At 47.5% G+C, this 27,393-nt stretch overlaps 1 protein-coding gene across 1 annotated transcript in view; it reads left to right on the forward strand.

Annotated features, from left to right (window-relative positions):
• Positions 1 to 27,393, forward strand: part of LOC139233576 (TANK-binding kinase 1-binding protein 1-like) — a 150,573-nt gene that overhangs the window by 103,039 nt on the left and 20,141 nt on the right. Inside the window, exon 8 of the mRNA XM_070863975.1 lies at positions 25,504 to 25,622. Within this exon, the coding sequence (XP_070720076.1) occupies positions 25,504 to 25,622 (119 nt within the window). The remainder of the gene's footprint in view (positions 1 to 25,503; positions 25,623 to 27,393) is intronic.

The raw sequence follows: 27,393 nt of genomic DNA on the forward strand, positions 1-27,393 counted from the left end.
GGGGTTTCATTCTTAACTCGAGCGCAATTCAGAAAGATACCCGTCTCTTAACAAGGCACCAAGATTGGAAAGGCTCTCTTTCAGTGGTACACTAAGTGCAGAAAACCACAGGCAGTCGGTTTGAATCTGTGGCTGCATCTCATTCATTTCACAATCCCTGATCATTTGCACAAGGAAGGTTACAAACTTTTAACGCAGATCTGTGAATTGTGGCTTAGCAACCCATATTTGGGAGAGGCAGTGAGAGAATTGCATTGTGGGATTCCTGTACCTGTCACCCCAGTGGCTGCATGGGGAGCCAGTGTGGCAAGGAGCAATAAAGACCATTATAGGAAAGAAAGAAGCATTTATATTATGTTTCTAAAATATAATATTATGCGTCTCGATAACAAATTCTGTTTGATAACGCTCCAGACGTTTTACTGCATTAAAGGCAAGTTATATAGCGCCTTTCACGTCCTCAAGGTGTCTCAAAGCGCTTTACAGCCAATGAAGTACTCTTGAAGTGCGGGCACTGTTGTAATGTGGGAATGATCCCCGGACTGTGTGGAGTTAGCTCATTGCAGCAAAGGAAGTGATATCAATGCTGCAAATAACCATCAGGCACTCTTCCAGTCTGGGCCCAGACGGCTGATCATCAGTGGGTTATTTTATCAAAGGGGTTATCACAGCTGTACCTGACCCCACTCACCCAGCCCCCCCTAAACCCGACCCCTCCTCACTGACCCCTCCTCACCCGACATCTCCTCACTGACCCCTCCTCACTGACCCACCTCACCCGACACCTCCTCACTGACCCCTCCTCACTGACCCCTCCTCACTGACCCCTCCTCACCGACCCACCTCACCCGACCCCTCCTCACTGACCCCTCCTCACTGACCCCTCCTCACTGACCCACCTCACCCGACACCTCCTCACTGACCCCTCCTCACCCAACACCTCCTCACTGACCCCTCCTCACCGACCCACCTCACCCGACCCCTCCTCACTGACCCCTCCTCACTGACCCACCTCACCCGACCCCTCCTCACCCAACACCTCCTCACTGACCCCTCCTCACTGACCCCTCTTCACTGACCCCTCCTCACTGACCCACCTCACTGACCCCTCCTCACTGACCCCTCCTCACCCAACACCTCCTTACTGACCCCTCCTCACTGACCCCTCCTCACTGACCTCTCCTCACCGACCCACCTCACCCGACCCCTCCTCACTGACCCCTCCTCACTGACCCACCTCACTGACCCCTCCTCACTGACCCCTCCTCACCCAACACCTCCTCAATGACACCTCCTCACTGACACCTCCTCACTGACCCCTCCTCACTGACCCCTCCTCACCCGACCCCTCCTCACTGACCCCTCCTCACTGACCCCTCCTCACCCAACACCTCCTCACTGACCCCTCCTCACCGACCCACCTCACCCGACCCCTCCTCACTGACCCCTCCTCACTGACCCCTCCTCACTGACCCCTTCTCACCCAACACCTCCTCACTGACCCCTCCTCACTGACCCACCTCACCCGACCCCTCCTCACCCAACACCTCCTCACTGACCCCTCCTCACTGACCCCTCTTCACTGACCCCTCCTCACTGACCCACCTCACTGACCCCTCCTCACTGACCCCTCCTCACCCAACACCTCCTTACTGACCCCTCCTCACTGACCCCTCCTCACTGACCTCTCCTCACCGACCCACCTCACCCGACCCCTCCTCACTGACCCCTCCTCACTGACCCACCTCACTGACCCCTCCTCACTGACCCCTCCTCACCCAACACCTCCTCACTGACCCCTCCTCACTGACACCTCCTCACTGACCCCTCCTCACTGACCCCTCCTCACCCGACCCCTCCTCACTGACTCCTCCTCACTGACCCCTCCTCACCCAACACCTCCTCACTGACCCCTCCTCACCGACCCACCTCACCCGACCCCTCCTCACTGACCCCTCCTCACTGACCCCTCCTCACTGACCCCTTCTCACCCAACACCTCCTCACTGACCCCTCCTCACTGACCCACCTCACCCGACCCCTCCTCACCCAACACCTCCTCACTGACCCCTCCTCACTGACCCCCCTTCACTGACCCCTCCGCACTGACCCACCTCACTGACCCCTCCTCACTGACCCCTCCTCACCCAACACCTCCTTACTGACCCCTCCTCACTGACCCCTCCTCACTGACCTCTCCTCACCGACCCACCTCACCCGACCCCTCCTCACTGACCCCTCCTCACTGACCCCTCCTCACTGACACCTCCTCACTGACCCCTCCTCACTGACCCCTCCTCACCCGACCCCTCCTCACTGACCCCTCCTCACTGACCCCTCCTCACCCAAAACCTCCTCACTGACCCACCTCACCCGACCCCTCCTAACCCGACACCTCCTCACTGACCCCTCCTCACTGACCCCTCCTCACCCAACACCTCCTCACTGACCCCTCCTCACTGACCCCTCCTCACTGACCCCTTCTCACTGATCCCTCCTCATGGACCCCTTCTCACTGATCCCTCCTCACGGACCCCTCCTCACTGACCCCTCCTCACCCGACACCTCCTCACTGACCCCTCCTCACTGACCCCTCCTCACCCGACACCTCCTCACTGACCCCTCCTCACTGATCCCTCCTCACGGACCCCTTCTCACTGATCCCTCCTCACTGACCCCTCCTCACTGACCCCTCCTCACCTGACACCTGCTCACTGACCCCTCCTCACTGACCCCTCCTCACCGACCCACCTCACCTGACCCCTCCTCACTGACCCCTCCTCACTGACCCCTCCTCACCCGACACCTCCTCACTGACCCCTCCTCACTGACACCTCCTCACTGACTCCTCCTCACTGACCACTCCTCACTGACACCTCCTCACTGACCACTTCTCACTGATCCCTCCTCACGGACCCCTGCTCACTGACCCCTCCTCACCCGACACCTCCTCACTGACCCCTCCTCACTGACCCCTCCTCACCCGACCCCTCCTCACTGACCCCTTCTCACTGATCCCTCCTCACCGACCCCTCCTCACTGACCCCTCCTCACCGACCCACCTCACCCGACCCCTCCTCACTGACCCCTCCTCACTGACCCCTCCTCACCCGACACCTCCTCACTGACCCCTTCACACCCGACCCCTCCTCACTGACCCCTTCTCACTGATCCCTCCTCACCGACCCCTCCTCACTGACCCCTCCTCACCGACCCCTCCTCATCCGACCCCCTCCTCACTGACCCCTCCTCACTGATCCCTCCTCACCAATCCCTCCTCACCGACCCCTCCTCACTGACCCCTCCTCACCGACCCACCTCACCCGACCCCTCCTCACCGACCCCTCCTCACTGACCCCTCCTCACCGACCCCTCCTCACCCGACCCCTCCTCACTGACCCCTCCTCACTGACCCCTCCTCACCCGACACCTCCTCACTGACCCCTTCACACCCGACCCCTCCTCACTGACCCCTTCTCACTGATCCCTCCTCACCGACCCCTCCTCACTGACCCCTCCTCACCGACCCCTCCTCACTGACCCCTCCTCACCGACCCCTCCTCATCCGACCCCCTCCTCACTGACCCCTCCTCACTGATCCCTCCTCACTGACCCCTCCTCACCTGACCCCTCCTCACCCGACCCCCTCCTCACTGACCCCCCTCACTGACCCCTCCTCACCGACCCCTCCTCACTGACCCCTCCTCACTGATCCCTCCTCACTGACCCCTCCTCACCCGACCCCTCCTCACCCGACCCCCTCCTCACTGACCCCCCTCACTGACCCCTCCTCACCGACCTCTCCTCACTGACCCCTCCTCACTGATCCCTCCTCACTGACCCCTCCTCACCCGACCCCTCCTCACCCGACCCCCTCCTCACTGACCCCCCTCACTGACCCCTCCTCACCGACCCCTCCTCACTGACCCCTCCTCACCGACCCCTCCTCACTGACCCCTCCTCACTGACCCCTCCTCACCGACCCCTCCTCACCCGACCCCTCCTCACTGACCCCTCCTCACTGACCCCTCCTCACCGACCCCTCCTCACCGACCCCTCCTCACTGACCCCTCCTCACCGACCCCTCCTCACACGACCCCTCCTCACCCGACCACTCCTCACTGACCCCTCCTCACTGACCCCTCCTCACTGACCCCTCCTGACCTGACATCCCGCTCCCAGTTGCCTTTCCAGTGACAAGTTGAAATGTTACACGTGTGGACTTTGTGTGAGGACAGAATGGGACACAGTTGTGATTTGCCCCCTTGGTAAAATAGACCACAGCCAGTCACCATTTGTTCTTCGGGTGGACAGAGAGTAAATTAGTTTGCGCGGTAATGGTGTGTCACCCTTGTTCGAAAGGTAGACGAATGTGGGAAGTTATTTCACAGGGGAACATACCAGAGCTCTTATTGCAAACCCAGTAAATCACTGCCAAAATACACCTTGTAATATTACGTGACTGTAGGCATAGCAGGGTTGAATGGGAAATGTTGACATAGCATTTTATAATGGTAAATCTTGATAGAAAAGCATGACCAAAAATCGTGACAACAGCAACTAAGGTTTATGGAGAAGATTGGGGGTTAATTTTTTACCTTACAGTGAATGGAAAGAATTTTGTACAGGATTTTCATTTTGAACACTGCTTTGAAATATCAAACAGTTAAATAAAATCATATTTAATTGTACTGCATACAATTCTGGTCGCCATCATAGAGAAAAGATATAGAGGCACTGGAGAGAGTGCAGAGAAGATTTACAAGAATGACACCAGAAATGCGAGGGTATACCTATCAGGAAAGGATGAACAGGCTGGGTCTCTTTTCTCTTAAAAACAGAAGGCTGAGAGGTGACCTAATAGAAGTCTTTAAAATGATGAAAGGTTTTGATGGAGTGAATACAGAGGGAGTGTTTCCACTTGTGGGGAAGAGCATAACTAGAGGCCATCAATGTAAGATAGTCCCCAGGAAATCCAATGGGTAATTCAGGAGAAACTTCTTTCCCCAGAGAGTGGTGAGAATGTGGAACTCGCTGCCGTAGGGAGGGGTTGAGGCAAATAGTATCGATACATTTAAGGGGAGGCTAGACAAGCGTATGAGGGAGAAGGGAATAGAGGGTTATGCTGATAGATTTAGATGAGAGGAAGAGGCTCAAGTGGAGCATAAAGGCCAGCATGGACTGGTTGGGCCGAATGGCCTGTTTCTGTGCCGTAAGTAACTTTAACACTGTTTTAAAATTCCAGGGGCTATTTTAAGCTAACCCACCAGGCAGGAGCTATTAGAGTCACTTTATATAAAAAGAAAAGAAAGACTTGCATTTATATAGCGCCTAAGGACGTCCCAAAGCGCTTTACAGCCAATGAAGTACTTTTGAAGTCTAATCACTGTTGTAATGTTGGAAATGTGGCCACCAATTTGCACACAGCAAGCTCCCACACACAGCAATGTGATAATGACCAGATAATCTGTTTTAGTGATGTTGGTTGAGGGATAAATATTGACCAGGACACATATGCTCTTCTTTGAAATAATGTTGTGGGATCTTTTACGTTCACCTGAGAGGGCAAACTCATCCGAAAGACAGTACCATGGCAAAATATAACTCAGAAAAATATACCTTGGCATTTAAGTTGCTTTTGAAGAACCCGAGGACTTTACAGTACAGCAGGAGACCTTTGTGACAGTTCTGGATCTCTGCGAGAGCTATCCACTTATTCCCATTCCCTTGCCCTTTCCGCAAACCCTGTAGAAATTGTTCTTTATAATGTGAGACTTTTCCCAGCACTGCCGGTTAGAAATACTCGGATCTCAACTTGCAGATTTGCTAAGGATGATGGGAGTCTGGATCTTCTTGCTGGTTGGTCGAAGCAAATCATCATAATATTTAACCACATGACATTGACTGCTAGAATAATAGAAAATGACAGAAATACGCAGCTAAATTTAAAAAAAGCAGATTTAAGTTTCTGACAGGACCTTCCATCAGAGCAATAATCTGTCCTTCCCTCGTCTATGTCAGCCATGGTTCAGTGTCCACAGGAACGATTTTGAAAGAAAAACTTGCCCTTTCGAAAGAAAGACTTGGATTTATATAGCGCCTTTCATGACCTCAGGACATCTAAAAGCGCTTTACAGCCAATGAAGTACTTTTTGAAATAGGCTCATCATCATCATCATCATAGGCAGTCTTTCGAATCGAGGAAGACTTACTTCCACTCTAAACATGAGTTCTTAGGTGACTGAACAGTCCAATATGAGAACCACAGTCCCTGTCACTGTGCTAATGTAGGAAACGCAGCAGCTAATTTGCACACAGCAAGCTCCCACAAACAGCAATGTGATAATGACCAGCCAATCTGTTTTAGTAATAATGATTGAGGGATAAATATTGGCCAGGATGCCGGGGGATAACTCCACCGCTCTTCTTCGAAATAGTGCCATGGGATCATTTACACCCACCTGAGAGAAGAGATGGGGACTTGCTTTCACATTGCATCCAAAAGACGGCACCTCCGACAGTGCAGCACTCCCGCCGTACTGAACTGGAATGTCAGCCTAGATTTGTGTGCTCAAATCTCTGGAGTGGGACTTGAACCCACAACCTTCTGACTGCAAGGTAAGAGTGCTACCCACTGAGCCACGGCTGATGCATTTTGCTGGTGGTCATTGCTTGGGGCACAAGGATCGCTGAAGAATTCTGGCTCACCAAAATCTAATTTAGCAGAGAAGGCCTAAAACAGGAACTAGGCCCCTCATTTATATCTGTATCCTACGTTACAACAGTGACTGCACTTAAAAATAACTTAATTGGCTGTACAGTGCTTTGGGACCTGCTGAGGTTGTGAAAGGCGCTATATAAATGCAAGTTCTTTCTTTCTATGTAAGGAGGTTAGCGCCTGCTTTAGGCGGCTGCTGGGGTCAACTGCAAAATGAACCGACCCAATATCGGTTTGGAAATCTTTCATAAGAACACAAGAAATAGGAGCAGGAGTAGGCCGTTTGGCCCCCCCAAGCCTGCTCCGCCATTTAACAAAATCATGGCTGATCTTCTATCTCAACTCCACCTTCTCACACTGTCCCCACATCCTTTAATCCTTAGTTCCCAAAATTATATCAACCTCTGTCCTGAATATACTCAGCGACTGAGCCTCCACAACCCTCTGGGGCAGAGATTTACAACCTTTTGAGTGAAGAAATTTTTCAATTAAATCACCTCTCATTTTCCAATCTCCAAGGAATATAGGTGTCCTTTCAGGGTTCGTTGGGGCACAGAATGTTGGTCCTCGAAATCAGTCTTTGTTGCGCCCATTTATTTGCCTGTAGAATGGGTGCAATAAGGTCCAGCTTCTATCCTCAGAAGTATTTTTAAAATAGAAATCCATTTTTTTTACCTCAGTGCCCACATGATTTGGGATACATGAGCTGTGTAGGTTTGCGATTAATTTTCATCAGCAGCAAAGGCAATGTTAAAACTGAAGCAATAATCCAACTCTCTGGCCTTCCCTCAATCCCCCAGTGTACACAAATTCCAACACCTCCCTCCCCCTGGAGCAAGAACTCAGCTGCCGGGGTGGGAGTTCACTTGATGTTTAAAATCTATTAAAAAGTTTTTTTTTTAAAGTGTTTCAAATAACCAGAATGTACCATTTGCAATGCAAAATGCTAAATTCCCATGCCTACATGCCCCCTCTCCTAAATATGTACTGCCAGTGGACACGGAAGGTGGGTGGGGAGGGGCAGGGAGACGGGTAATTAAGTAAACGGGAAAGGCCTGTATTAAAATAGCGGGCAGATAAATAATATACAAATACAATAAGCAATCGCTCGCGAATATCACCAACTGGACTTTCTAAGCTCAAAAATGTCTTGTGGTTTAGCAAGAAAACAATCTAGAGGGAGAATCGAGGAGCAAGTAATTCTTGTTAGTCAGAGGTTACAACATGTGCATGAGTCACCATTGTCGTTTTCTGTTATGCTCAGTGGGGTATATTCTCTCATAAGGAGTGGTCTACACATCAGAAGATATCTACGTATGTAAAAATCCACAGCAAAAAAAAGCACCAGCTAAAAGAGTCAGATATCAACATCTTCTGGGAGGGAGGAGATGAGATGCAACTTACCTCTGAAACCCCTAGAAATAAATCTGCACCTGATGATTTGTCACTACACCACTCGGCTCACTTCCCAGCCCAACCAACCCCACTGATAATATCCTCTACATGCACTTTTAAAAATATCTATATTTTATTTTAAAAATCTTGGATATGTAATCACTTCCCATCTAACTTCTCGTTGTTGTGATTTGTGTTCACTCTTTTATGTCAAAATTAGCACCAAAACTGCCTCTGTAAACTTAAGGGAAGCAAGAGATATGAGGATAGGGCGGGAAAATGTTACGGTAGAAGATCACCCATGATCTTATTGAAAGACGGAGCAGACTCGAGGGGCCGTAAGGCCTACTGCTGCTCCTGTTCTTATCTTCTTATTTAGAATGGAAATCCTGTATGTAAACAGTTGCCTGTGGTTGCAGGCTCTGGCCAGTAGGTGACACTGTGAAGCTAGTCTCCCAACTCCATTGCTGTTTGTATATAAAAGAAACGTTACTAGCAATGTTCCCGTTTAGCTGTGTGGCTGCGCAGCTGTCTGAAGCTCCTTGACCATTTCTCAATGGAAAATCCGTGCATGAGCGGGTCTGTGAATGGTCCGTGCAGCCCCTTAAACACCCAAAAACATTTAGAGGGAACATTGTTTGCGAGTGTACTATTAAGTCGAGGGAATAAAATTTCATTCCCTCACTCGCCCTTCCCAGAATGCAGCAGCTCATGGTGGGCATTCCTCAAAACACCTGACCCAGGAGGATGGTGGAGGTTCTCTACAGCTGAACTTGGACAGGAAAGAAGCTGGAGCTCATCATCATAGGCAGTCCCTCAGAATAGAGAAAGACTTGCTTCCACTCTTAAAATGAGACCTTAGGTGACTGAACAGTCCAATATGAGAGCTACAGACTCTGTCACAGGTGGGGACAGACCGTCGTTGAGGGAAGGGGTGGGTGGGACAGGTTTGCCGCACGCTCCTTCCGCTGCCTGCGCTTGATTTCTGCACGCTCTGATGACGAGACTCGAGGTGCTCAGCGCCCTCCCGGATGCAGTTCCTCCACTTAGGGTGGTCTTTGGCCAGGGACTCTCAGGTGTCAGTGGGGATGTTGCACTTTATCAGGGAGGCTTTGAAGGTGTCCTTGTAACGTTTCCTCTGCCCATCTCTGGCTCGTTTGCCGTGAAGGAGTTCCGAGTAGAGCGCTTGTTTTGGGAGTCTTGTGTCTGGCATGCAGACAATGAGGCCTGCCCAGCGGAGCTGGTCGAATGTGGTCAGTGCTTCAATGCTGGGGATGTTGGCCTGGTCGAGGACGCTGATGTTGGTGTGTCTGTCCTCCCAGGGGATTTATAAGATCTTGCGGATCCTAAGAGGTGCTCTGCAATGGAGCCCGTTACAAACGCATTTGCAATGTTGTTACACACGGTGACCAACTACCCTTGGAGGGTAATCGACAGCAGGATGCCCCCACATACGTGCGCTCCAGCAGAAGATCACTAAATAGTGACGAGGAGAAGCATTAGCCTGGAAGTTCGGACCCCAGCTGTATCATCCCCGCTGTTACCTCAACAACAGAGTCGGGATCGAAGCTTGGATTGTCAGCTGTGGCTCCATGGTATCACTCCCGCTTCTGAGTCAGAAGATCGTGGCTTCAAGCCCCACTCCAGAGACTTGAGCCCATAACCTAGGCTGACACAACACAACACTACAGTGCAATACAACGTTGCAACAGTGACTACGCTTCAAAAAAAGTATTTCATTGGCTGTAAAGCCCTTTGGGTCGTCCGGTAGTCGTGAAAGGCACTATATAAATGCAAGTCTTTTTTTTTCTGAGGAAATACTGCATTATCAGAATTGCCGTCTTTTGGATGAGACATTAAACAGTTTGCCCTGTCAGGTAGATGTAAAAGATCCCATGGCATTATTCGAAGAGCCACACCCCCATTTCAATAAACTAACGCTGCTGTTAAACTGCTGGCTGGGATGCAGGGCAGTGACCCCAGGTGTGCTGCTGACTCGGGTTTACGCTTGGGTAGTGCAGCTGGTCTCCACGTAAACTGACCGTGACCTTTATTGGCTGGTGGATTGGTAAGTAGTTTTCTTTTTCCTTTCGGTAGAAAACCTTTGGCATTGTTGCCAAATTAAGTTAATTTAAGGGTTAAGTCATGGCAGGAGAGCCCAGACCCGTGTCATGCTCCTCCTGTGCTATGTGGGAAATCAGGGACACTCCTGACTACTATGTGTGCAGGAAGTGTATCCAGCTGCAGCACCTGTCAGACCGCATTGCGGCACTGGAGCTGCGCATGGATTCAGCCTGGAGCATCCGCGATGCTGAGGATGGCGTGAATAGCACGTTTAATGAGTTGATCACACCGCAGGTAAAGGTTACAAAGGCAGATAGGGAATGGGTGACCATCAGGCATAGCAGGAATAGGAAGGTAGTGCAGGGGGGTCCCCTGCAGTTATCTCCCTCCAAAACAGATATACTACTTTGGATACTGTTGGGGGAGATGGCTCATCAGGGGAAGGCAGCAGCAGCCAGGTTCATGGCACCAGTGTGACTCTGCTGCACAGGAGGGCTGGAAAAAGAGTGGGAAAGCTATAGTGGTAGGGGATTAGATAGGCGTTTCTGCGGCCGCAATTGAGAATCCAGGATGGTATGTTGCCTCCCTGGTGCAAGGGTCAAGGATGTCTCGGAGCAGCTGCAGGGCATTCTGGAGGGGGAGGGTGAACAGCCAGCTGTCCTGGTGCATATAGGTACCAACGATACAGGTAAAAAACGGAATGAGGTCCTACAAGCTGAATTTAGGGAGCCAGGAGTTAAATTAAAAAGTAGGACCTCAAAGGTTGTAATCTCAGGATTGCTACCAATGCCGCGTGCTAGTCAGAGTAGGAATAGCAGGATAGTTAAGATGAATACGTGGCTTGAGGAGTGGTGCAAGAGGGAGGGATTCAAATTCCTGGGACATTGGAACCGGTTCTGGGGGAGGTGGGACCAGTACAAATTGGACGGTCTGCACCTGGGCAGGACCGGAACCGATGTCCGAGGGGGAGTGTTTGCTAGTGCTGTTGGGGAGGGTTTAAACTAATATGGCAGTGGCTTGGGAATCTAGGTAGGAAGACAGAGGGAAGTAAAATGGTCAGAAGGGGCAGAAGCAAAAGGTAGGAAGGAGAAAAGGAAAAGTGGAGGGCAGAGAAATCAAGGGCAAAAATCAAAAAGGACCACATTACAACATAATTCTACAAGGACAAAGAGTGTTAAAAAAACAAGCCTGAAGGTTCTGTATCTCAATGCGAGGAACATTCGTAATAAGGTGGATGAATTAACTGCGCAGATAGCTGTTAACGGATATGATGTAATTGGGATCATGGAGACATGGCTCCAGGGTGACCAAGGCTGGGAACTCAACATCCAGGGGTATTCAATATTCAGGAAGGATAGACAGAAAGGAAAAGGAGGTGGGGTAGCGTTGCTGGTTAAAGAGGAGATTAATGCAATAGTAAGGAAGGACATTAGCCTGGATGATGTGGAATCTGTATGGGTAGAGCTGCGGAACAGCAGAGGGCAGAAAACGCTAGTGGGAGTTGTGTACAGACCACCAAACAGTAGTAGTGAGGTTGGGGAGGGCATCAAACAGGAAATTAGGGAAGTGTGGAATAAAGGTACAGCAGTTATCATGGGTGACTTTAATCTACATATAGATTGGGCTAACCAAACTGGTAGCAATACGGTGGAGGAGGATTTCCTAGAATGTCTCTGGGATTGTTTTCTAGATCAATACGTCGAGGAATCAACTAGAGAGCTGACCATCGTAGACTGGGTGTTGTGTAATGAGAGAGGATTAATTAGCAATCTTGTTGTGAGAGGCCCCTTGGGGAAGAGTGACCATAATATGGTAGAATTCTTTATTAAGATGGAGAGTGACACAGTTAATTCAGAGTCTAGGTCCTGAACTTAAAAAAAGGTAACTTCGATGGTATGAGACGTGAATTGGCTAGGATAGACTGCCGAATGATACTTAAAGGGTTGATGGTGGATAGGTAATGGCAAACATTTAAAGATCACATGGATGAACTTCAACAATTGTACATCCCTGTCTGGCATAAAAATAAAATGGGGAAGGCTAACAAGGGAAATTATGGATAGTGTTAAATCTAAGGAAGAAGCATATAAATTAGCCAGAAAAAGCAGCAATCCTGAGGACTGGTAGAAATTTAGAATTCAGCAGAGGAGGACAAAGGGTTTAATTAGGATGGGGAAAATAGAGTATGAGAGTACGCTTGCAGGAAACATAAGAACTGACTGCAAAATCTTCTATAGATATGTGAAGAGAAAAGGATTAGTGAAGACAAATGTAGGTCCCTTGCAGTCAGAATCAGACAAATTTATAATGGGGAACAAAGAAATGGCAGACCAATTGAACAAATACTTTGGTTCTGTCTTCACTAAGGAAGACACAAATAACCTTCCAGAAATACTAGGGGACCGAGGGTCTAGCGAGAGGGAGGAACTGAAGGAAATCCTTATTAGATTTCCTTATTAGGCAGGCAATTGTGTTAGGGAAATTGATGGGATTGAAGGCCGATAAATCCCCGTGGCCTGATAGCATCCCAGAGTACTTAAGGAAGTGGTCTTAGAAATAGTAGATGCATTAGTGGTCATTTTCCAGACTCTGTAAACTCTGGATCAGTTCCAATGGATTGGAGGGTAGCTAATGTAACCCCATTTTTTTAAAAAAAGGAGGGAGAGAGAAAACAGGGAATTATAGACCGGTTAGCCTGACATCGGTAGTGGGGAAAAGGTTGGAATCAATTATTAAAGATGAAATAGCAGCGCATTTGGAAAGCAGTGACAGGATCGGTTCAAGTCAGCATGGATTTATGAAAGGGAAATCATGCTTGACAAATCTTCTGGAATTTTTTGAGGATGTAACTAGTACAGTGGACAAGGGAGAACCAGTGGATGTGGTGCATTTGGACTTTCAAAAGACTTTTGACAAGGTCCCGCACAAGAGATTAGTGTGCAAAATTAAAGCACATGGTATTGGGAGTATGTATTGATGTGGATAAAGAACTGGTTGGCAGACAGGAAGCAAAGAGTGGGAATAAATGGGTCCTTTTCAGAATGGCAGGCAGTGACTATTGGGGTACCGCAAGGTTCAGTGCTGGGGCCCCAGTTATTTACAATATACATTAATGATTTAGACAAAAGAATTGAATGTAATATCAGCAAGTTTGCAGATGACACTAAGCTAGGTGGCAGTGTGAGCTGTGAGGAGGATGCTAAGAGGTTGTAGGGTGACTTGGATAGGTTAGGTGTGTGGGCAACTGCATGGCAGATGCAGTATAATGTGGATAAATGTGAGGTTATCCACTTTGGTGGCAAAAACAGGGAGGCAGAATATTATCTGAATGGTGACACATTAGGAAAAGGGGAGGTGCAACGAGACCTGGGTGTCATGGTACATCAGTCATTCAAAGTTGACATGCAGGTTCAGCAGGCGGTGAAGAAGCCAAATGGTATGTTGGCCTTCATAGCGAGAGGATTTGAGTTTAGGAGTAGGGAGGTCTTACTGCAGTTGTACAGGGCCTTGGTGAGACCACACCTTGAGTATTGTGTACTGTTTTGGTCTCCTAATCTGAGGAAGGACATTCTTGCTATTGAGGGAGTGCAGCGAAGGCTCACCAGACTGATTCCCGGGATGGCAGGACTGACATATGAAGAAAGACTGGATCGACTAGGCTTATATTCATTGGAATTTTGAAGAATGAGAGGGGATCTCATAGAAACATATAAAATTCTGACGGGATTAGCCAGGATAGATGCAGGAAGAATGTTCCTGAAGTTAGGGAAGTCCAGAACCAGGGGACACAGTCTAAGGATAAGGGGTAAGCCATTTAGGATCGAGATGAGGAGAAACTTCTTCACTCAGAAAATTGTGAATCTGTGACATTCTCTACCACAGAGAGTTGTTGAGGCCAGTTTGTTAGATATATTCAACATGGAGTTAGATGTGGCCCTTATGGCTAATGGAATCAAGGGGTATGGAGAGAAAGCAGGAATGGGGTACTGAAGTTGCATGATCAGCCATGATCATATTGAATGGTGGTGCAGGCTCGAAAGGCCGAATGGCCTCCTCCTGCACCTATTTTCTATGTTTCTATGTTAAAAGCGATGAGTTCACAGGTGTTTCAATGAAGGACCCGATATTCCAGTCCTGAACTCCAGGGGAGGAAGATGCCTATGCGTGGAATTTTTTAACGTGGGGTGACCGTTGCACACCAGCCATCCCGGGAATCAGTCTGGTGAACCTTCGCTGCACTCCCTCAATAGCAAGAATGTCCTTCCTCAGATTAGGAGACCAACACTGAACACAATATTCCAGATGAGGCCTCACTAAGGCCCTGTACAACTGCAGTAAGACCTCCCATATTCAAATCCCCTTCCTATGAAGGCCAACATGCCATTTGCCTTCTTCACCGCCTGTTGGTGTGGAAGCAAGTCATCCTCATTCGAGGGACCTCCTATGATGATGACACCCTGCCGATCAGTGCATGTGTAGTCGGTCTGTGACATCAGCAGCAGTGGACGGACTCAAAAATGTCGTCATCCAGCTACAGCTGACCCATGGCGTCAGGTGGTGACATCACAACAAGGGACTTGCACTGCGTCCGAAAACTGCCCGTATAGTACAACAGTGACCACACGGAACAGAGTACTTCATTGGCTGTAAAATGCTGCAACGACTCCCTGAGGTCATGAAAGGTGCTATATAAATGCAAGTTCTTCCTTTTCTTTATTTACCAGTTGTCTTAAACAAATCCGGTCAGTTGAGGTTGAGTTTGCCTCCAACCAGCTCCTCGAGAGCTTCACTTATGCACCCGGGGGTTGGGGGGGAACATAAGATTAAAATAAGAAGTATCTTAAGTGAATTTTACTTGATGACTGACAAGGCTCCTCATCGGGGGAGATCGTACATATTACAGCCATCTGTTTTACTGCAGTAAACTCACACGTTTGCTCATTCTCACCTTTTGGAGAACAGGTTATTAACACATCGGGAGGCTGTATGGGTGCTGCAGACCATTCCTATGTGATCTGGGGCAATCTATAGGGCTATGTATGGGACTTTAGCATCAATCGTTTCATTTGGATTCTGGGAGCCATTTCCCAGTGCCTATACTGTTAAATCTGTTCTCCATGTCTCCATGGAGTAGAGGCAGCTTTATAGACCTGCTTCTACGAGTCTGACACTGGACTATGTGAAAACGATTTAACATTGATAATCAAATGCTTTAATCTAGGTTAAAAGAGTAATATAAAAGTAGCTAAAGTCTGCACTGCCTATTATGGTAGTGCCTGGCTTCAAATTAATTATTTTTAAAATTCATTTCTTGTTTTCAATGATGTACATTTTCATTACTTGATATTCTGACTCAATTCACAAATCCCTGATATTTCAAATCTCATAACAGAAATTTAAACTCATAATCTAGACTGGCAAGTGTGGCATTGTTAGAGGTGGATGTGGTGTTAAACCATTGTCCTGTCTGTCTATTTGCGATTCAGGTGCACGTTAAAGATCCCACGGCATGATTCACAAGAGAGCAATGTTTTTCTATTGTCCTGGACCAATGACCCCACAAACAGACTAACTGGTCATTCAGGTGATTTTGGTTTCTGGAACCTTGCTGTGTACAAAATGGCTGTCACTATTGCCGACATAACAACTGCAGTTGAAGAGTAAATCCTGGTGGGTGGCTCTCTGAGCTCAGTGGTAGCGTTCTCAGTCACCAAGGTCAAGGGTTCAAGCCCCACTTCAGAGACTTGAGCACCTAATCTCAGATGACACTCCAGTACAGCACTGGGGGTGCTGTTTTTTAGATGAGATGTTAAACCGAGGCCCCGTCTGCCCCCTCAGGTGGGTGTAAAAGATCCCACGGCACTATTTGAAGAAGAGCAGGGGAGTTCTCCCTAGTGTTCTGTGCAGCATTTATCTCTCAGCCAAAATCACTGAAGCCAGTTAATTGGTCAGTTATCTCATTATTGTTTGTGGGAGCTTGCTGTGCACAGATACAGCTGCCGCATTTCCCTACATTACAACAGTGGCTACAGTTCAAAAGTATTTCATTGGCTGCAAAGCGCTTTGAGATGTTGTGAAAGGCGCTATATAAACGCAAGTTTTTTCTTTCAAAGCGGTTGGCAAACGTTGTAGGTTTGTTTGCCAAAATGCTCAACACAATCATGTAGTTGGCATCAAAACATTTCATTACAAGGTAGGAATTACCAACACCGATGTTCCTGTATGAACATTTAACACGTCTCACACCAAATCCATGGCTATGTTATTTTTACACCAGCTCTCACACTTTAAGCCTGCGTTAAAATAGCGAACGAGAGACAAGTGTTCATCTGTGGCTAGCGGCGGGTGTATTTTCCACCCTTACATTGAAAAATAGAAGGATGGAAATTACTATCAATGATGTTATACAAACAGATATCCCCTCGTAACAAAGACCTCTCTGCAGTTTGGATAGAGACATCAGCTCATTTACCTTAAATGGGTTACCGCCTTCAGTAAATTAGTGGGGAGAGGCATTCACGTGATAACATCGTCGACATTATTTCCTATTATCTGTTCAGTGGAGGAGTTCGAACATTGAATAGTAAAAATTTCTGATAAAGACCAATGGACAGCGCCCACGCATCTCATTAACAACCAGGTTTGACTAAACATTCATTCTTAATAGGGACCAAGTTCAAAGTGAATAAATTGCAGTCTTATTGTAACAACCATTCATTATTGGAAATGGTAGAGATAGAGATCAGAAAAACTGTAAGCAGCTGAAATAAAAATAATCTGTGGGCTGTGTGTCTTGTGAGTAGGCTGGCGAGATGTTACCTGCTCCACCTCATTGGCAGTAGAGTAAGAAAAGCATCCAACTTTCTTATAAACGTTACTACAACTGCTTATCATTTCTTCTCTTTCATTTTCTCCTCCAATTTCCTCTGCCCCTCCCCCCCCCGCCCCTCTCTCAATGGTTTTACTAATGAGGGGGTGTGTTTCCATAGCTCCTAGTCACCCTGGGATTTCTCAGCCATTTTTCATAGAATCATAGAAATTTACAGCACAGAAGGAGGCCATTTCGGCCCATCGTGTCCGTGCTGGCCGATAAAGAGCTATCCCGTCTAATCCCACTTCCTAGCTCTCGGTCCGTAGCCCTGTAGGTTACAACACTTCAAGCGCACATCCAAGTAGTTTTTAAATGTGGTGAGGGTTTCTGCCTCTACCACCCTTTCAGGCAGTGAGTTCCAGACCCCCACCATACTCTGGGTGAAGAAATTTCCACTCAAATCCCCTCTAACCCTTCTACCAATTATTTTAAATCTATGCTCCGTGGTTGTTGACCCCTCTACTAAGGGAAATAGGTCCTTCCTATCCACTCTATCTAGGCCCCTCATAATTTTATGTGCCTCATAATTTTATACACCTCAAGAAGATCTTCCCTCAGTCTCCTCTGTTCCAAGGAAAACAGACCCAGCCTATCCAATCTTTCCTCATAGCTAAAATTCTCCAGGCAACATTCTCGTAAATCTCCTCTATCGCAGGATAGCTCAGATGAATACGTGGCTTGAGCAGTGGTGCAGCAGGGAGGGATTCAAATTCCTGGGGCATTGGAACCGGTTCTGGGGGAGGTGGGACCAGTACAATCCGGACGGTCTGCACCTGGGCAGAATCAGAACCAATGTCCTCGGGGGAGTGTTTGCTAGTGCTGTTGGGGAGGAGTTAAACTAATATGGCAGGGGGATGGGAACCAATGCAGAGAGATAGAGGGAAACAAAAAGGAGGCAAAAGCAAAAGACAGAAAGGAGATGAGGAAAAGTGGAGGGCAGAGAAACCCAAGGCAAAGAACAAAAAGGGCCATTGTACAGCAAAATTCTAAAAGGACAGAGGGTGTTAAAAAAACAAGTCTAAAGGCTTTGTGTCTTAATGCAAGGAGTATCCGCAATAAGGTGGATGAATTAACTGTGCAAATAGATGTTAACAAATATGATGTGATTGGGATTACGGAGACGTGGCTCCAGGATGATCAGGGCTGGGAACTCAACATCCAGGGGTATTCAACATTCAGGAAGGATAGAATAAAAGGAAAAGGAGGTGGGGTAGCATTGCTGGTTAAGGAGGAGATTAAGGCAATAGTTAGGAAGGACATTAGCTTGGATGATGTGGAATCTATATGGGTAGAGCTGCAGAACACCAAAGGGCAAAAAACGTTAGTGGGAGTTGTGTACAGACCTCCAAACAGTAGTAGTGATGTTCGGGAGGGCATCAAACAGGAAATTAGGGGTGCATGCAATAAAGGTGCAGCAGTTATAATGGGTGACTTTAATATGCACATAGATTGGGCTAACCAAACTGGAAGCAATACGGTGGAGGAGGATTTCCTGGAGTGCATAAGGGATGGTTTTTTAGACCAATATGTCGAGGAACCAACTAGGGGGGAGGCCATCTTAGACTGGGTGTTATGTAATGAGAGAGGATTAATTAGCAATCTCGTTGTGCGAGGCCCCTTGGGGAAGAGTGACCATAATATGGTGGAATTCTGCATTAGGATGGAGAATGAAACAGTTAATTCAGAGACCATGGTCCAGAACTTAAAGAAGGCTAACTTTGAAGGTATGAGGCGTGAATTGGCTGGGATGGATTGGCGAATGATACTTAAGGGGTTGACTGGATGGGCAATGGCAGACATTTAGAGACCGCATGGATGAACTACAACAATTGTACATTCCTGTCTGGCATAAAAATAAAAAAGGGAAGGTGGCTCAACCGTGGCTATCAAGGGAAATCAGGGATAGTATTAAAGCCAAGGAAGTGGCATACAAATTGGCCAGAAATAGCAGCGAACCTGGGGACTGGGAGAAATTTAGAACTCAGCAGAGGAGGACAAAGAGTTTGATTAGGGCAGGGAAAATGGAGTATGAGAAGAAGCTTGCAGGGAACATTAAGACGGATTGCAAAACTTTCTATAGATATGTAAAGAGAAAAAGGTTAGTAAAAACAAACGTAGGTCCCCTGCAGTCAGAATCAGGGGAAGTCATAACGGGGAACAAAGAAATGGCGGACCAATTGAACAAGTACTTTGGTTCAGTATTCACTAAGGAGGACACAAACAACCTTCCGGTTATAAAAGGGGTCGGGGGGTCTAGTAAGGAGGAGGAACTGAGGGAAATCCTTATTAGCCGGGAAATTGTGTTGGGGAAATTGATGGGATTGAAGGCCGATAAATCCCCAGGGCCTGATGGACTGCATCCCAGAGTACTTAAGGAGATGGCCTTGGAAATAGTGGATGCATTGACAGTCATTTTCCAACATTCCATTGACTCTGGATCAGTTCCTATAGAGTGGAGGGTAGCCAATGTAACCCCACTTTTTAAAAAAGGAGGGCGAGAGAAAACAGGGAATTATAGACCGGTCAGCCTGACATCGGTAGTGGGTAAAATGATGGAATCAATTATTAAGGATGTCATAGCAGTGCATTTGGAAAGAGGTGACATGATAGGTCCAAGTCAGCATGGATTTGTGAAAGGGAAATCATGCTTGACAAATCCTCTGGAATTTTTTGAGGATGTTTCCAGTAGAGTGGACAAGGGAGAACTAGTTGATGTGGTATATTTGGACTTTCAGAAGGCGTTCGACAAGGTCCCACACAAGAGATTGATGTGCAAAGTTAGAGCACATGGGATTGGGAGTAGTGTGCTGACATGGATTGAGAACTGGTTGTCAGACAGGAAGCAAAGAGTAGGAGTAAATGGGGACTTTTCAGAATGGCAGGCAGTGACTAGTGGGGTACCGCAAGGTTCTGTGCTGGGGCCCCAGCTGTTTACACTGTACATTAATGATTTAGATGAGGGGATTAAATGTAGTATCTCCAAATTTGCGGATGACACTAAGTTGGGTGGCAGTGTGAGCTGCGAGGAGGATGCTGTGAGGCTGCAGAGCGACTTGGATAGGTTAGGTGAGTGGGCAAATGCATGGCAGATGAAGTATAATGTGGATAAATGTGAGGTTATCCACTTTGGTGGTAAAAACAGAGAGACAGACTATTATCTGAATGGTGACAGATTAGGAAAAGAGGAGGTGCAACGAGACCTGGGTGTCATGGTACATCAGTCATTAAAGGTTGGCATGCAGGTACAGGCGGTTAAGAAAGCAAATGGCATGTTGGCCTTCATAGCAAGGGGATTTGAGTACAGGGGCAGGGAGGTGTTGCTACAGTTGTACAGGGCATTGGTGAGGCCACACCTGGAGTATTGTGTACAGTTTTGGTCTCCTAACCTGAGGAAGGACATTCTTGCTATTGAGGGAGTGCAGCGAAGGTTCACCAGACTGATTCCCGGGATGGCGGGACTGACCTATCAAGAAAGACTGGATCAACTGGGCTTGTATTCACTGGAGTTCAGAAGAATGAGAGGGGACCTCATAGAAACATTTAAAATTCTGACGGGGTTAGACAGGTTAGATGCAGGAAGAATGTTCCCAATGTTGGGGAAGTCCAGAACCAGAGGTCACAGTCTAAGGATAAGGGGTAAGCCATTTAGGACCGAGATGCGGAGGAACTTCTTCACCCAGAGAGTGGTGAACCTGTGGAATTCTCTACCACAGAAAGTTGTTGAGGCCAATTCACTAAATATATTCAAAAAGGAGTTAGATGAGGTCCTTACTACTAGGGGGATCAAGGGGTATGGCAAGAAAGCAGGAATGGGGTACTGAAGTTGAATGTTCAGCCATGAACTCATTGAATGGCGGTGCAGGCTAGAAGGGCCGAATGGCCTACTCCTGCACCTATTTTCTATGTTTCTATGTTTCTATGTCCCTCCTGAGTGCAATCACATCTTTCCTGTATGTGGTGACCAGAACTGCACGCAGTACTCTAGCTGTGGGCTAACTAGTGTTTTATACACTTCAAGCATAATCCCCCTACTCTCGTATTCTATGCCTCGGCTAATAAAGGCAAGCATTCAGTATGCTTTCTTCACCACCTTATCTAGCTGGCCTGCTACCTTCAGGGATCTGTGGACATGCACTCCAAGGTGTCTACACTCTGCACGATCCCAGAGCCAGTGAGTGCTGTAACTGTACTGCGGCCTTGCAATTCCTGACACACTGTCAGCTGCCAGCAGTCAAACCGTAGAAGGAGATCGCGACCGAGCTCAATCCAGTACTCAACCAACATGTACACACCTGTTGCACTGACACCTAGGAGTCCCTGGCCAAAGACCACCCTAAGTGGAGGAAGTGCATCCGGGAGGGCGCTGAGCACCTCCTGTTTCATCGCCGAGAGCATGCAGAAACCAAACGCAGGCAGTGGAAAGAGTGTGCGGCAAACCTGTCCCACCCACTCTTTCCCACAACGATTATCTGTCCCACCTATGACAGGGACTGTGGTTCTCATATTGGTCTGTTCAGCGACCTAAGGACTCATTTTAAGAGTGGAAGCAAGTCTTCCTCGATTCCGAGGGACTGCCTATGATGATGATGATGCACGTGTACTTCCCAGCACAGGTCGCTTGTTGACGATTAGGAGCAGGAACCCTGACTGATTTCCCCCTCCTACTCAGGTCCCTAGTGGCCGGTTAGAGCACTGCACAAGCTTACATCAGTACAGGCTGGATAAACTTGGGACCTTCTGGCTCTAAACAATTGAAGTTACTTGCTGACTTTACCAACTAAGTAGTTGCACTCTTGCCTTATAGTCAGAAGGTTGTGGGTTCAAGTCCCAGCCCAGAGACTTGAGGACAAAATCTAGGCTGCCACTCCCAGTGTAGTACTGAGGGGCTGCACCGTCACATGAGACATTAAACTGAGACCTCAATTGCCTTCTCAGATGGATGTAAAAGAACCCATGGTACTATTTAAAGAAGAGCAAGGTAATTCTCCCTGGTGTCCTATCTGATATTAATCCCTTAATCAGATTACTTGATCATTATCACATTGCTGTTTGTGGGAGCTTGGTGCCATGTTTCCTACAGTTCAAAAGTACTTCATTGGCTGTAAAGCTTTTTCTGGCGTCATGAGGCTGTCGCCTTTCGTAAGGTTAACAGAGCGGATGTTTTTTTGTTGGTTGTGGAAACAGAATAGCCGGAAATTATTTTTGTTAAAATGATGTCACCTGTAAAGGCCAATGACATGTTTGCTATGATTTGCCTCATTGTGCCCAAAGGTTTGCTCAACAGTTTATTTGTGAAGCTGTAAGTTTCTGTCTAGGGCTTTCCACAAATAAGGATCTCGTAACACAACCAGCCAATAGTTTTCAGTGTCTACCAGTCCTTTTATTGACCATTATTGCCTAGACTGGTAGCCATTTATCGTAGGACTCTGTCCTGTTTGCTGACCCTATAACTGATTAAACGGCAACCACTTTGTAATATCAGAGTTGGAATGTAGGAACAGGAGGAGGTCATTCAGCCCGTCGAGCCTATTCTGCTATTCAATGAGATCATGGCTGATCTGTGACCTAACTCCATATACCCGCCTTTGCCCCATATCCCTTAATACCTTTGGTTAACAAAAATCTATCAATCTCAGATTTAAAATTAATTGACCTTGTAATCAATTGCCGTTTGCAGAAGAAAGCTCCAAACTTCAACTACCCTTTGCATGTAGAAGTGTTTCATAACTTCACTACTGAAAGGCCTGGTACATTTATTCCCAATGTCTCTCCTCCTTTCCATAAGGCATTGACACTCTTACTGTAGTGCCATTTCATAGCCGCCAGGGGCCCTCTCATACCTTGCCCAAGCGGGCGTCCTTCATGTATGAACTTGGATGGTGAGTGTTCTTGGATGGTGAGTAAGCTTGCAGGGACCATAAAAATTGACTGCAGAAGCTTCTATAGATATGTGAAGAGAAAAAGATTAATGAAGACTAATGTAGGTCCCTTGCAGTCAGAATCAGGTGAATTCATAATGGAGAACAAGGAAATGGCAGACCAATTGAACAAATACTTTGGTTCTGTCTTCACTAAGGATGACACAAATAACCTCCCGAAAATACTAGGGGGCCGAGGGTCTAGCGAGAAGGAGGAACTGAGGGAATTCCTTATTAATCAGGAAATGGTGTTAGGAAAATTGATGGGATTGAAGGCCGATAAATCCCTGGGGCCTGATAGTCTGCATCCCAGAGTACCTAAAGAAGTGGCTCCAGAAATAGTAGATGCATTGGTGGTCATTTTCCAACATTCCGTGGACTCTGGATCAATTCCAATGGATTGGAGGGTAGCTAATGTAACCCCACTTTTTAAAAAAAGGAGGAAGAGAGAAAACACGGAATTATAGACCGGTTAGCCTGACATCGGTAATGGGGAAAATGCTGGAATCAATTATTTAAGATGTAATAGCAGCGCATTTGGAAAGCAGTGACAGGATTGGTCCAAGTCAGCATGGATTTATGAAAGGGAAATCATGCTTGACAAATCTTCTAGAATTTTTTGAGGATGTAATTAGTAGAGTGGATGTGGTGTATTTGGACTTTCAAAAGGCTTTTGCCAACGTCCCACACGAGAGATTAGTGTGCAAAATTAAAGCACATGGGATTGGGGGTAATGTATTGAAGTGGATAGAGAACTGGTTGGCAGACAGGAAGCAAAGAGTGGGAATACACGGGTCCTTTTCAGAATGGCAGGCAGTGACTAGTGGGGTACCTCAATGTTCAGTGCTGGGACCCCAGCTATTTACAATATATATTAATGATTTAGACGAAGGAATTGAATGTAATATCTCCAAGTTTACAGATGACACTAAGCTGGGTGGCAGTGTGAGCTGTGAGGAGGATGCTAAGAGGCTGCAGGTTGACTTGGACAGGTTAGGTGAGTGGGCAAATACATGGCAGATGTAGTATAATGTGGATAAATGTGAGGTTATTCACATTGGTGGCAAAAACAGGAAGGCAGATTATTATCTGAATGGTGACAGATTAGTAAAAGGGGAGGTGCAATGAGACCAGGGTGTCATGGTACATCAGTCATTGAAAGTTGACATGCAGGTACAGCAGGCAGTGAAGAAGACAAATGGCATGTTGGCCTTCATAGCGAGAGGAATTGAGTATCGGAGCAGGGAGGTCTTACTGCAATTGTACAGAGCCTTGGTGAGACCACACCTGGAATATTGTGTGCAGTTTTGGTCTCCTAATCTGAGGAAGGACATTCTTGCTATTGAGGGAGTGCAGCGAAGGTTCACCAGACTGATTCCCAGGATGATAGGACTGACATATGAAGAAAGACTGGATCGACTAGGTTTATATTCACTGGAATTTAGAAGAATGAGACGGGATCTCAGAGAAGCATTTAAAATTCTGACGGGATTGGACAGGTTAGATGCAGGAAGATTATTCACGATGTTGGGGAAGTCCAGAACCAGGGGTCACAGTCTAAGGATAAGGGGTAAGCCATATAGAACCTAGATGAGGAGAAACTTTTTCACCCAGAGAATTGTGAACCTGTGGAATTCTCTACCACAGAAAGTTGTTGAGGCCAGTTCGTTAGATATATTCAAAAGGGAGTTAGATGTGGCCCTTACGGCTAAAGGGATCAAGGGGTATGGAGAGAAAGCAGGAATGGGGTACTGAAGTTGCATGATCAGCCATGATCATATTGAATGGTGGTGCAGGCTCAAAGGACCGAATGGCCTACTCCTGCACCTATTTTCTATGTTTCTATGTCTATGTTTCATGGCTGGGGTCATCATCATCATCATAGGCAGTCCCTCGAAATCGAGGAAGTCTTGCTTCCACTCTAAAAGTAAGTTCTTAGGTGACTGAACAGTCTAATACGGGAATTACAGTCTCTGTCACAGGTGGGACAGATAGTCGTTGAAGGAAAGGGTGGGTGGGGAGTCTGGTTTGCCGTACACTCCTTCCACTGCCTGCACTTGCTCTCAGCGACGAGACCCGAGGTGCTCAGTGCCCTCCCAGATGCTTTTCCTCCACTTAGGGCGGTCTTTGGCCAGGGACTCCAAGGTGTTGGTGGGGATGTTGCATTTTATCAAGGAGGCTTTGAGACCTTGGGTTCGCTTGCTGTGTAGGAGTTCCGAGTAGAGCACTTGCTTTGGGAGTCAGACATGCAAACAATATGGCCCGCCCAACGGAGCTGGTCAAGTGTGGTCAGTGCTTTGATGCTGGGGATGTTGGCCTGATCGGGAACACTGACGTCGGTGCTTCTGTCCTTCCAGGGGATTTACAGGATCTTGCGGAGACATCGCTGGTGGTATTTCTCCAGCACTTTGAGGTGTCTACTGTATATGGTCCACATCTCTGAGCCATACAGGAGGGCGGGTATCACGGCCAAACCTAACCCTATTCCGCTATCCTCACTTGACATCCACCTGACTTTTCTTCAATCTCTTCTTTCAGGGAAAATCTGATACTGGCATACACCGAGCTGGCCCAGGAACTCTGCCAGCTGCGCGGCCTGACCGAGGCTCAGACCGAGATCATGAGGAGACTCTCTGAGGAACAAACGACTAAGAATGGTAAATAGCAAATCTGCACATGGAAGGGGGGCACAGAAAGCAACATGTTGTGAACTATAATTCCTATCATGGTTACTAACAAGAAGCCATTCATTGACCTGCCTTTCTAACATGTATTCTTCATGCCCATCACCTTGTGCGACTATAGTTTCATTCTCACTGCACCATAATGGTCTCCCCATCAATAACAACTTGTATTTATATAGCGCCTTTAACGTCCCAAGGCACTTCACAGGAGTATTATAAGACAAAAAATGTCAACACCGAGCCATCTAAGGAGAAATTAGGGCAGCTGACCAAAACTTGGTTAAAGAGGTTGGTTTTAAGGAGCGTCTTGAAGGAGAAAAGAGAGGTAGAGAGGCGGAGAGGTTTAGGGAGGAAGTTCTAGAGCTTGGGGCCTAGGCAACAGAAGTCACGGCCGCCGATGGTTGGGCGATTATAATCAGGGATGCTCAAGAGGGCAGAATTAGAGGAGCGCAGACATCTCGGGGGGGGGGGGGCGGGGGGTTTGTGGGGCTGCAGGAGATTGCAGAGATAGGGAGGGGTGAGGCCATGGAGGGATTTGAAAATAAGGATGAAAATTTTGTATCGAGGAGTTGCTTAACTGGAAGCCAATGTAGGTCAGTGAGCACAGTGGTGATGGGTGAGTGGGACTTGGTGCGAGTTAGGACATGGGCATGTTTTGGATGACCTCTAGGTTACGTAGGATAGAATGTGGGAGGCCAGCCAGGAGTGCGTTGGAATAGTCAAGTCTCGAGGTAACAAAGGCATGGATGAGGATTTCAACAGTGGATGAGCTGAGGCAGGGGCAGAGATGGGCGATGTTCCAGAGGTGGAAATAGGTGGTCTTAGTTATTTCGTGGATGTGTGGTTGGAAGCTCATTTCAGGGTCAAATATGACACCAAGGTGGTTCAGCCTCAGACAGATGTTAGGGAGAGTGATAGAGTCAGTGGCTAGGGAACGGAGTTTGTGGCGGGGACTGAAAACGATGGCTTTGATCCTCCCAATGTTTCATTGGTGAAAATGTTCATCTTTTATTCAATTCTGACACCCTCACTCCTGCTTCCACAAAAATTAGGGCTAGAAATTCATCTCCTTACCAACACTCCGTAACGCAATGAAATGGCGATAAAATGTCGGCCACCGCTCTTTCGCCAGCTGGTGGGGGTCGAGTGACGGCTGTCATATTCCTCTCCCCCTTTGCGCTGACGGTAACTGGTAGCGGACTGAATGAAAAAATGGCGGCTTGGTGATGTCAATCGGCGTGCAACGAAGGTTCACCAGACTGATTCCTGGGATGGGGGGATTGTCCTATGAGGAGAGATTGAGTAGACTAGGCCGATATTCTCCAGAGGTTAGACGAATGAGAGGTAATCTCATTGAAACATACAAAGTTCTTTCAGATCGCGACAGGGTAGATGCAGGGAGGATGTTCCCTCTGACTGGGGAGTCTAATACCAGGGTCCCAGGAGTTACTCCGTTTTTTTTTTGGAGCAACTTGATTTTTCTGGAGTATCTTTTTGTTTGCAATTCTGGCCATTTAATTTGCGCCAGTGTAAGTGATTTAGATAGGTTTTTTTTTAGTTTTGTTTTTTTTTCCAAAAGGGGGCGTTCCCAGCCACTTACCCCTGTTTTGGGCGTTTGGCCAGCAAATAGTTGCTCCAAACCAACTTAGGCCAGTGTATGTTGCCACTTCTGTCCACACAGGAAAACCTTCCCTAGAGTTAAGGAATCGGCGCAATTAACTACATTTAAAGCATCACCAATCAC

The sequence above is a fragment of the Pristiophorus japonicus genome, chromosome 21, assembly GCF_044704955.1.
Source record: "Pristiophorus japonicus isolate sPriJap1 chromosome 21, sPriJap1.hap1, whole genome shotgun sequence".
NCBI classification, from domain to species: Eukaryota; Metazoa; Chordata; class Chondrichthyes; family Pristiophoridae; genus Pristiophorus; species Pristiophorus japonicus.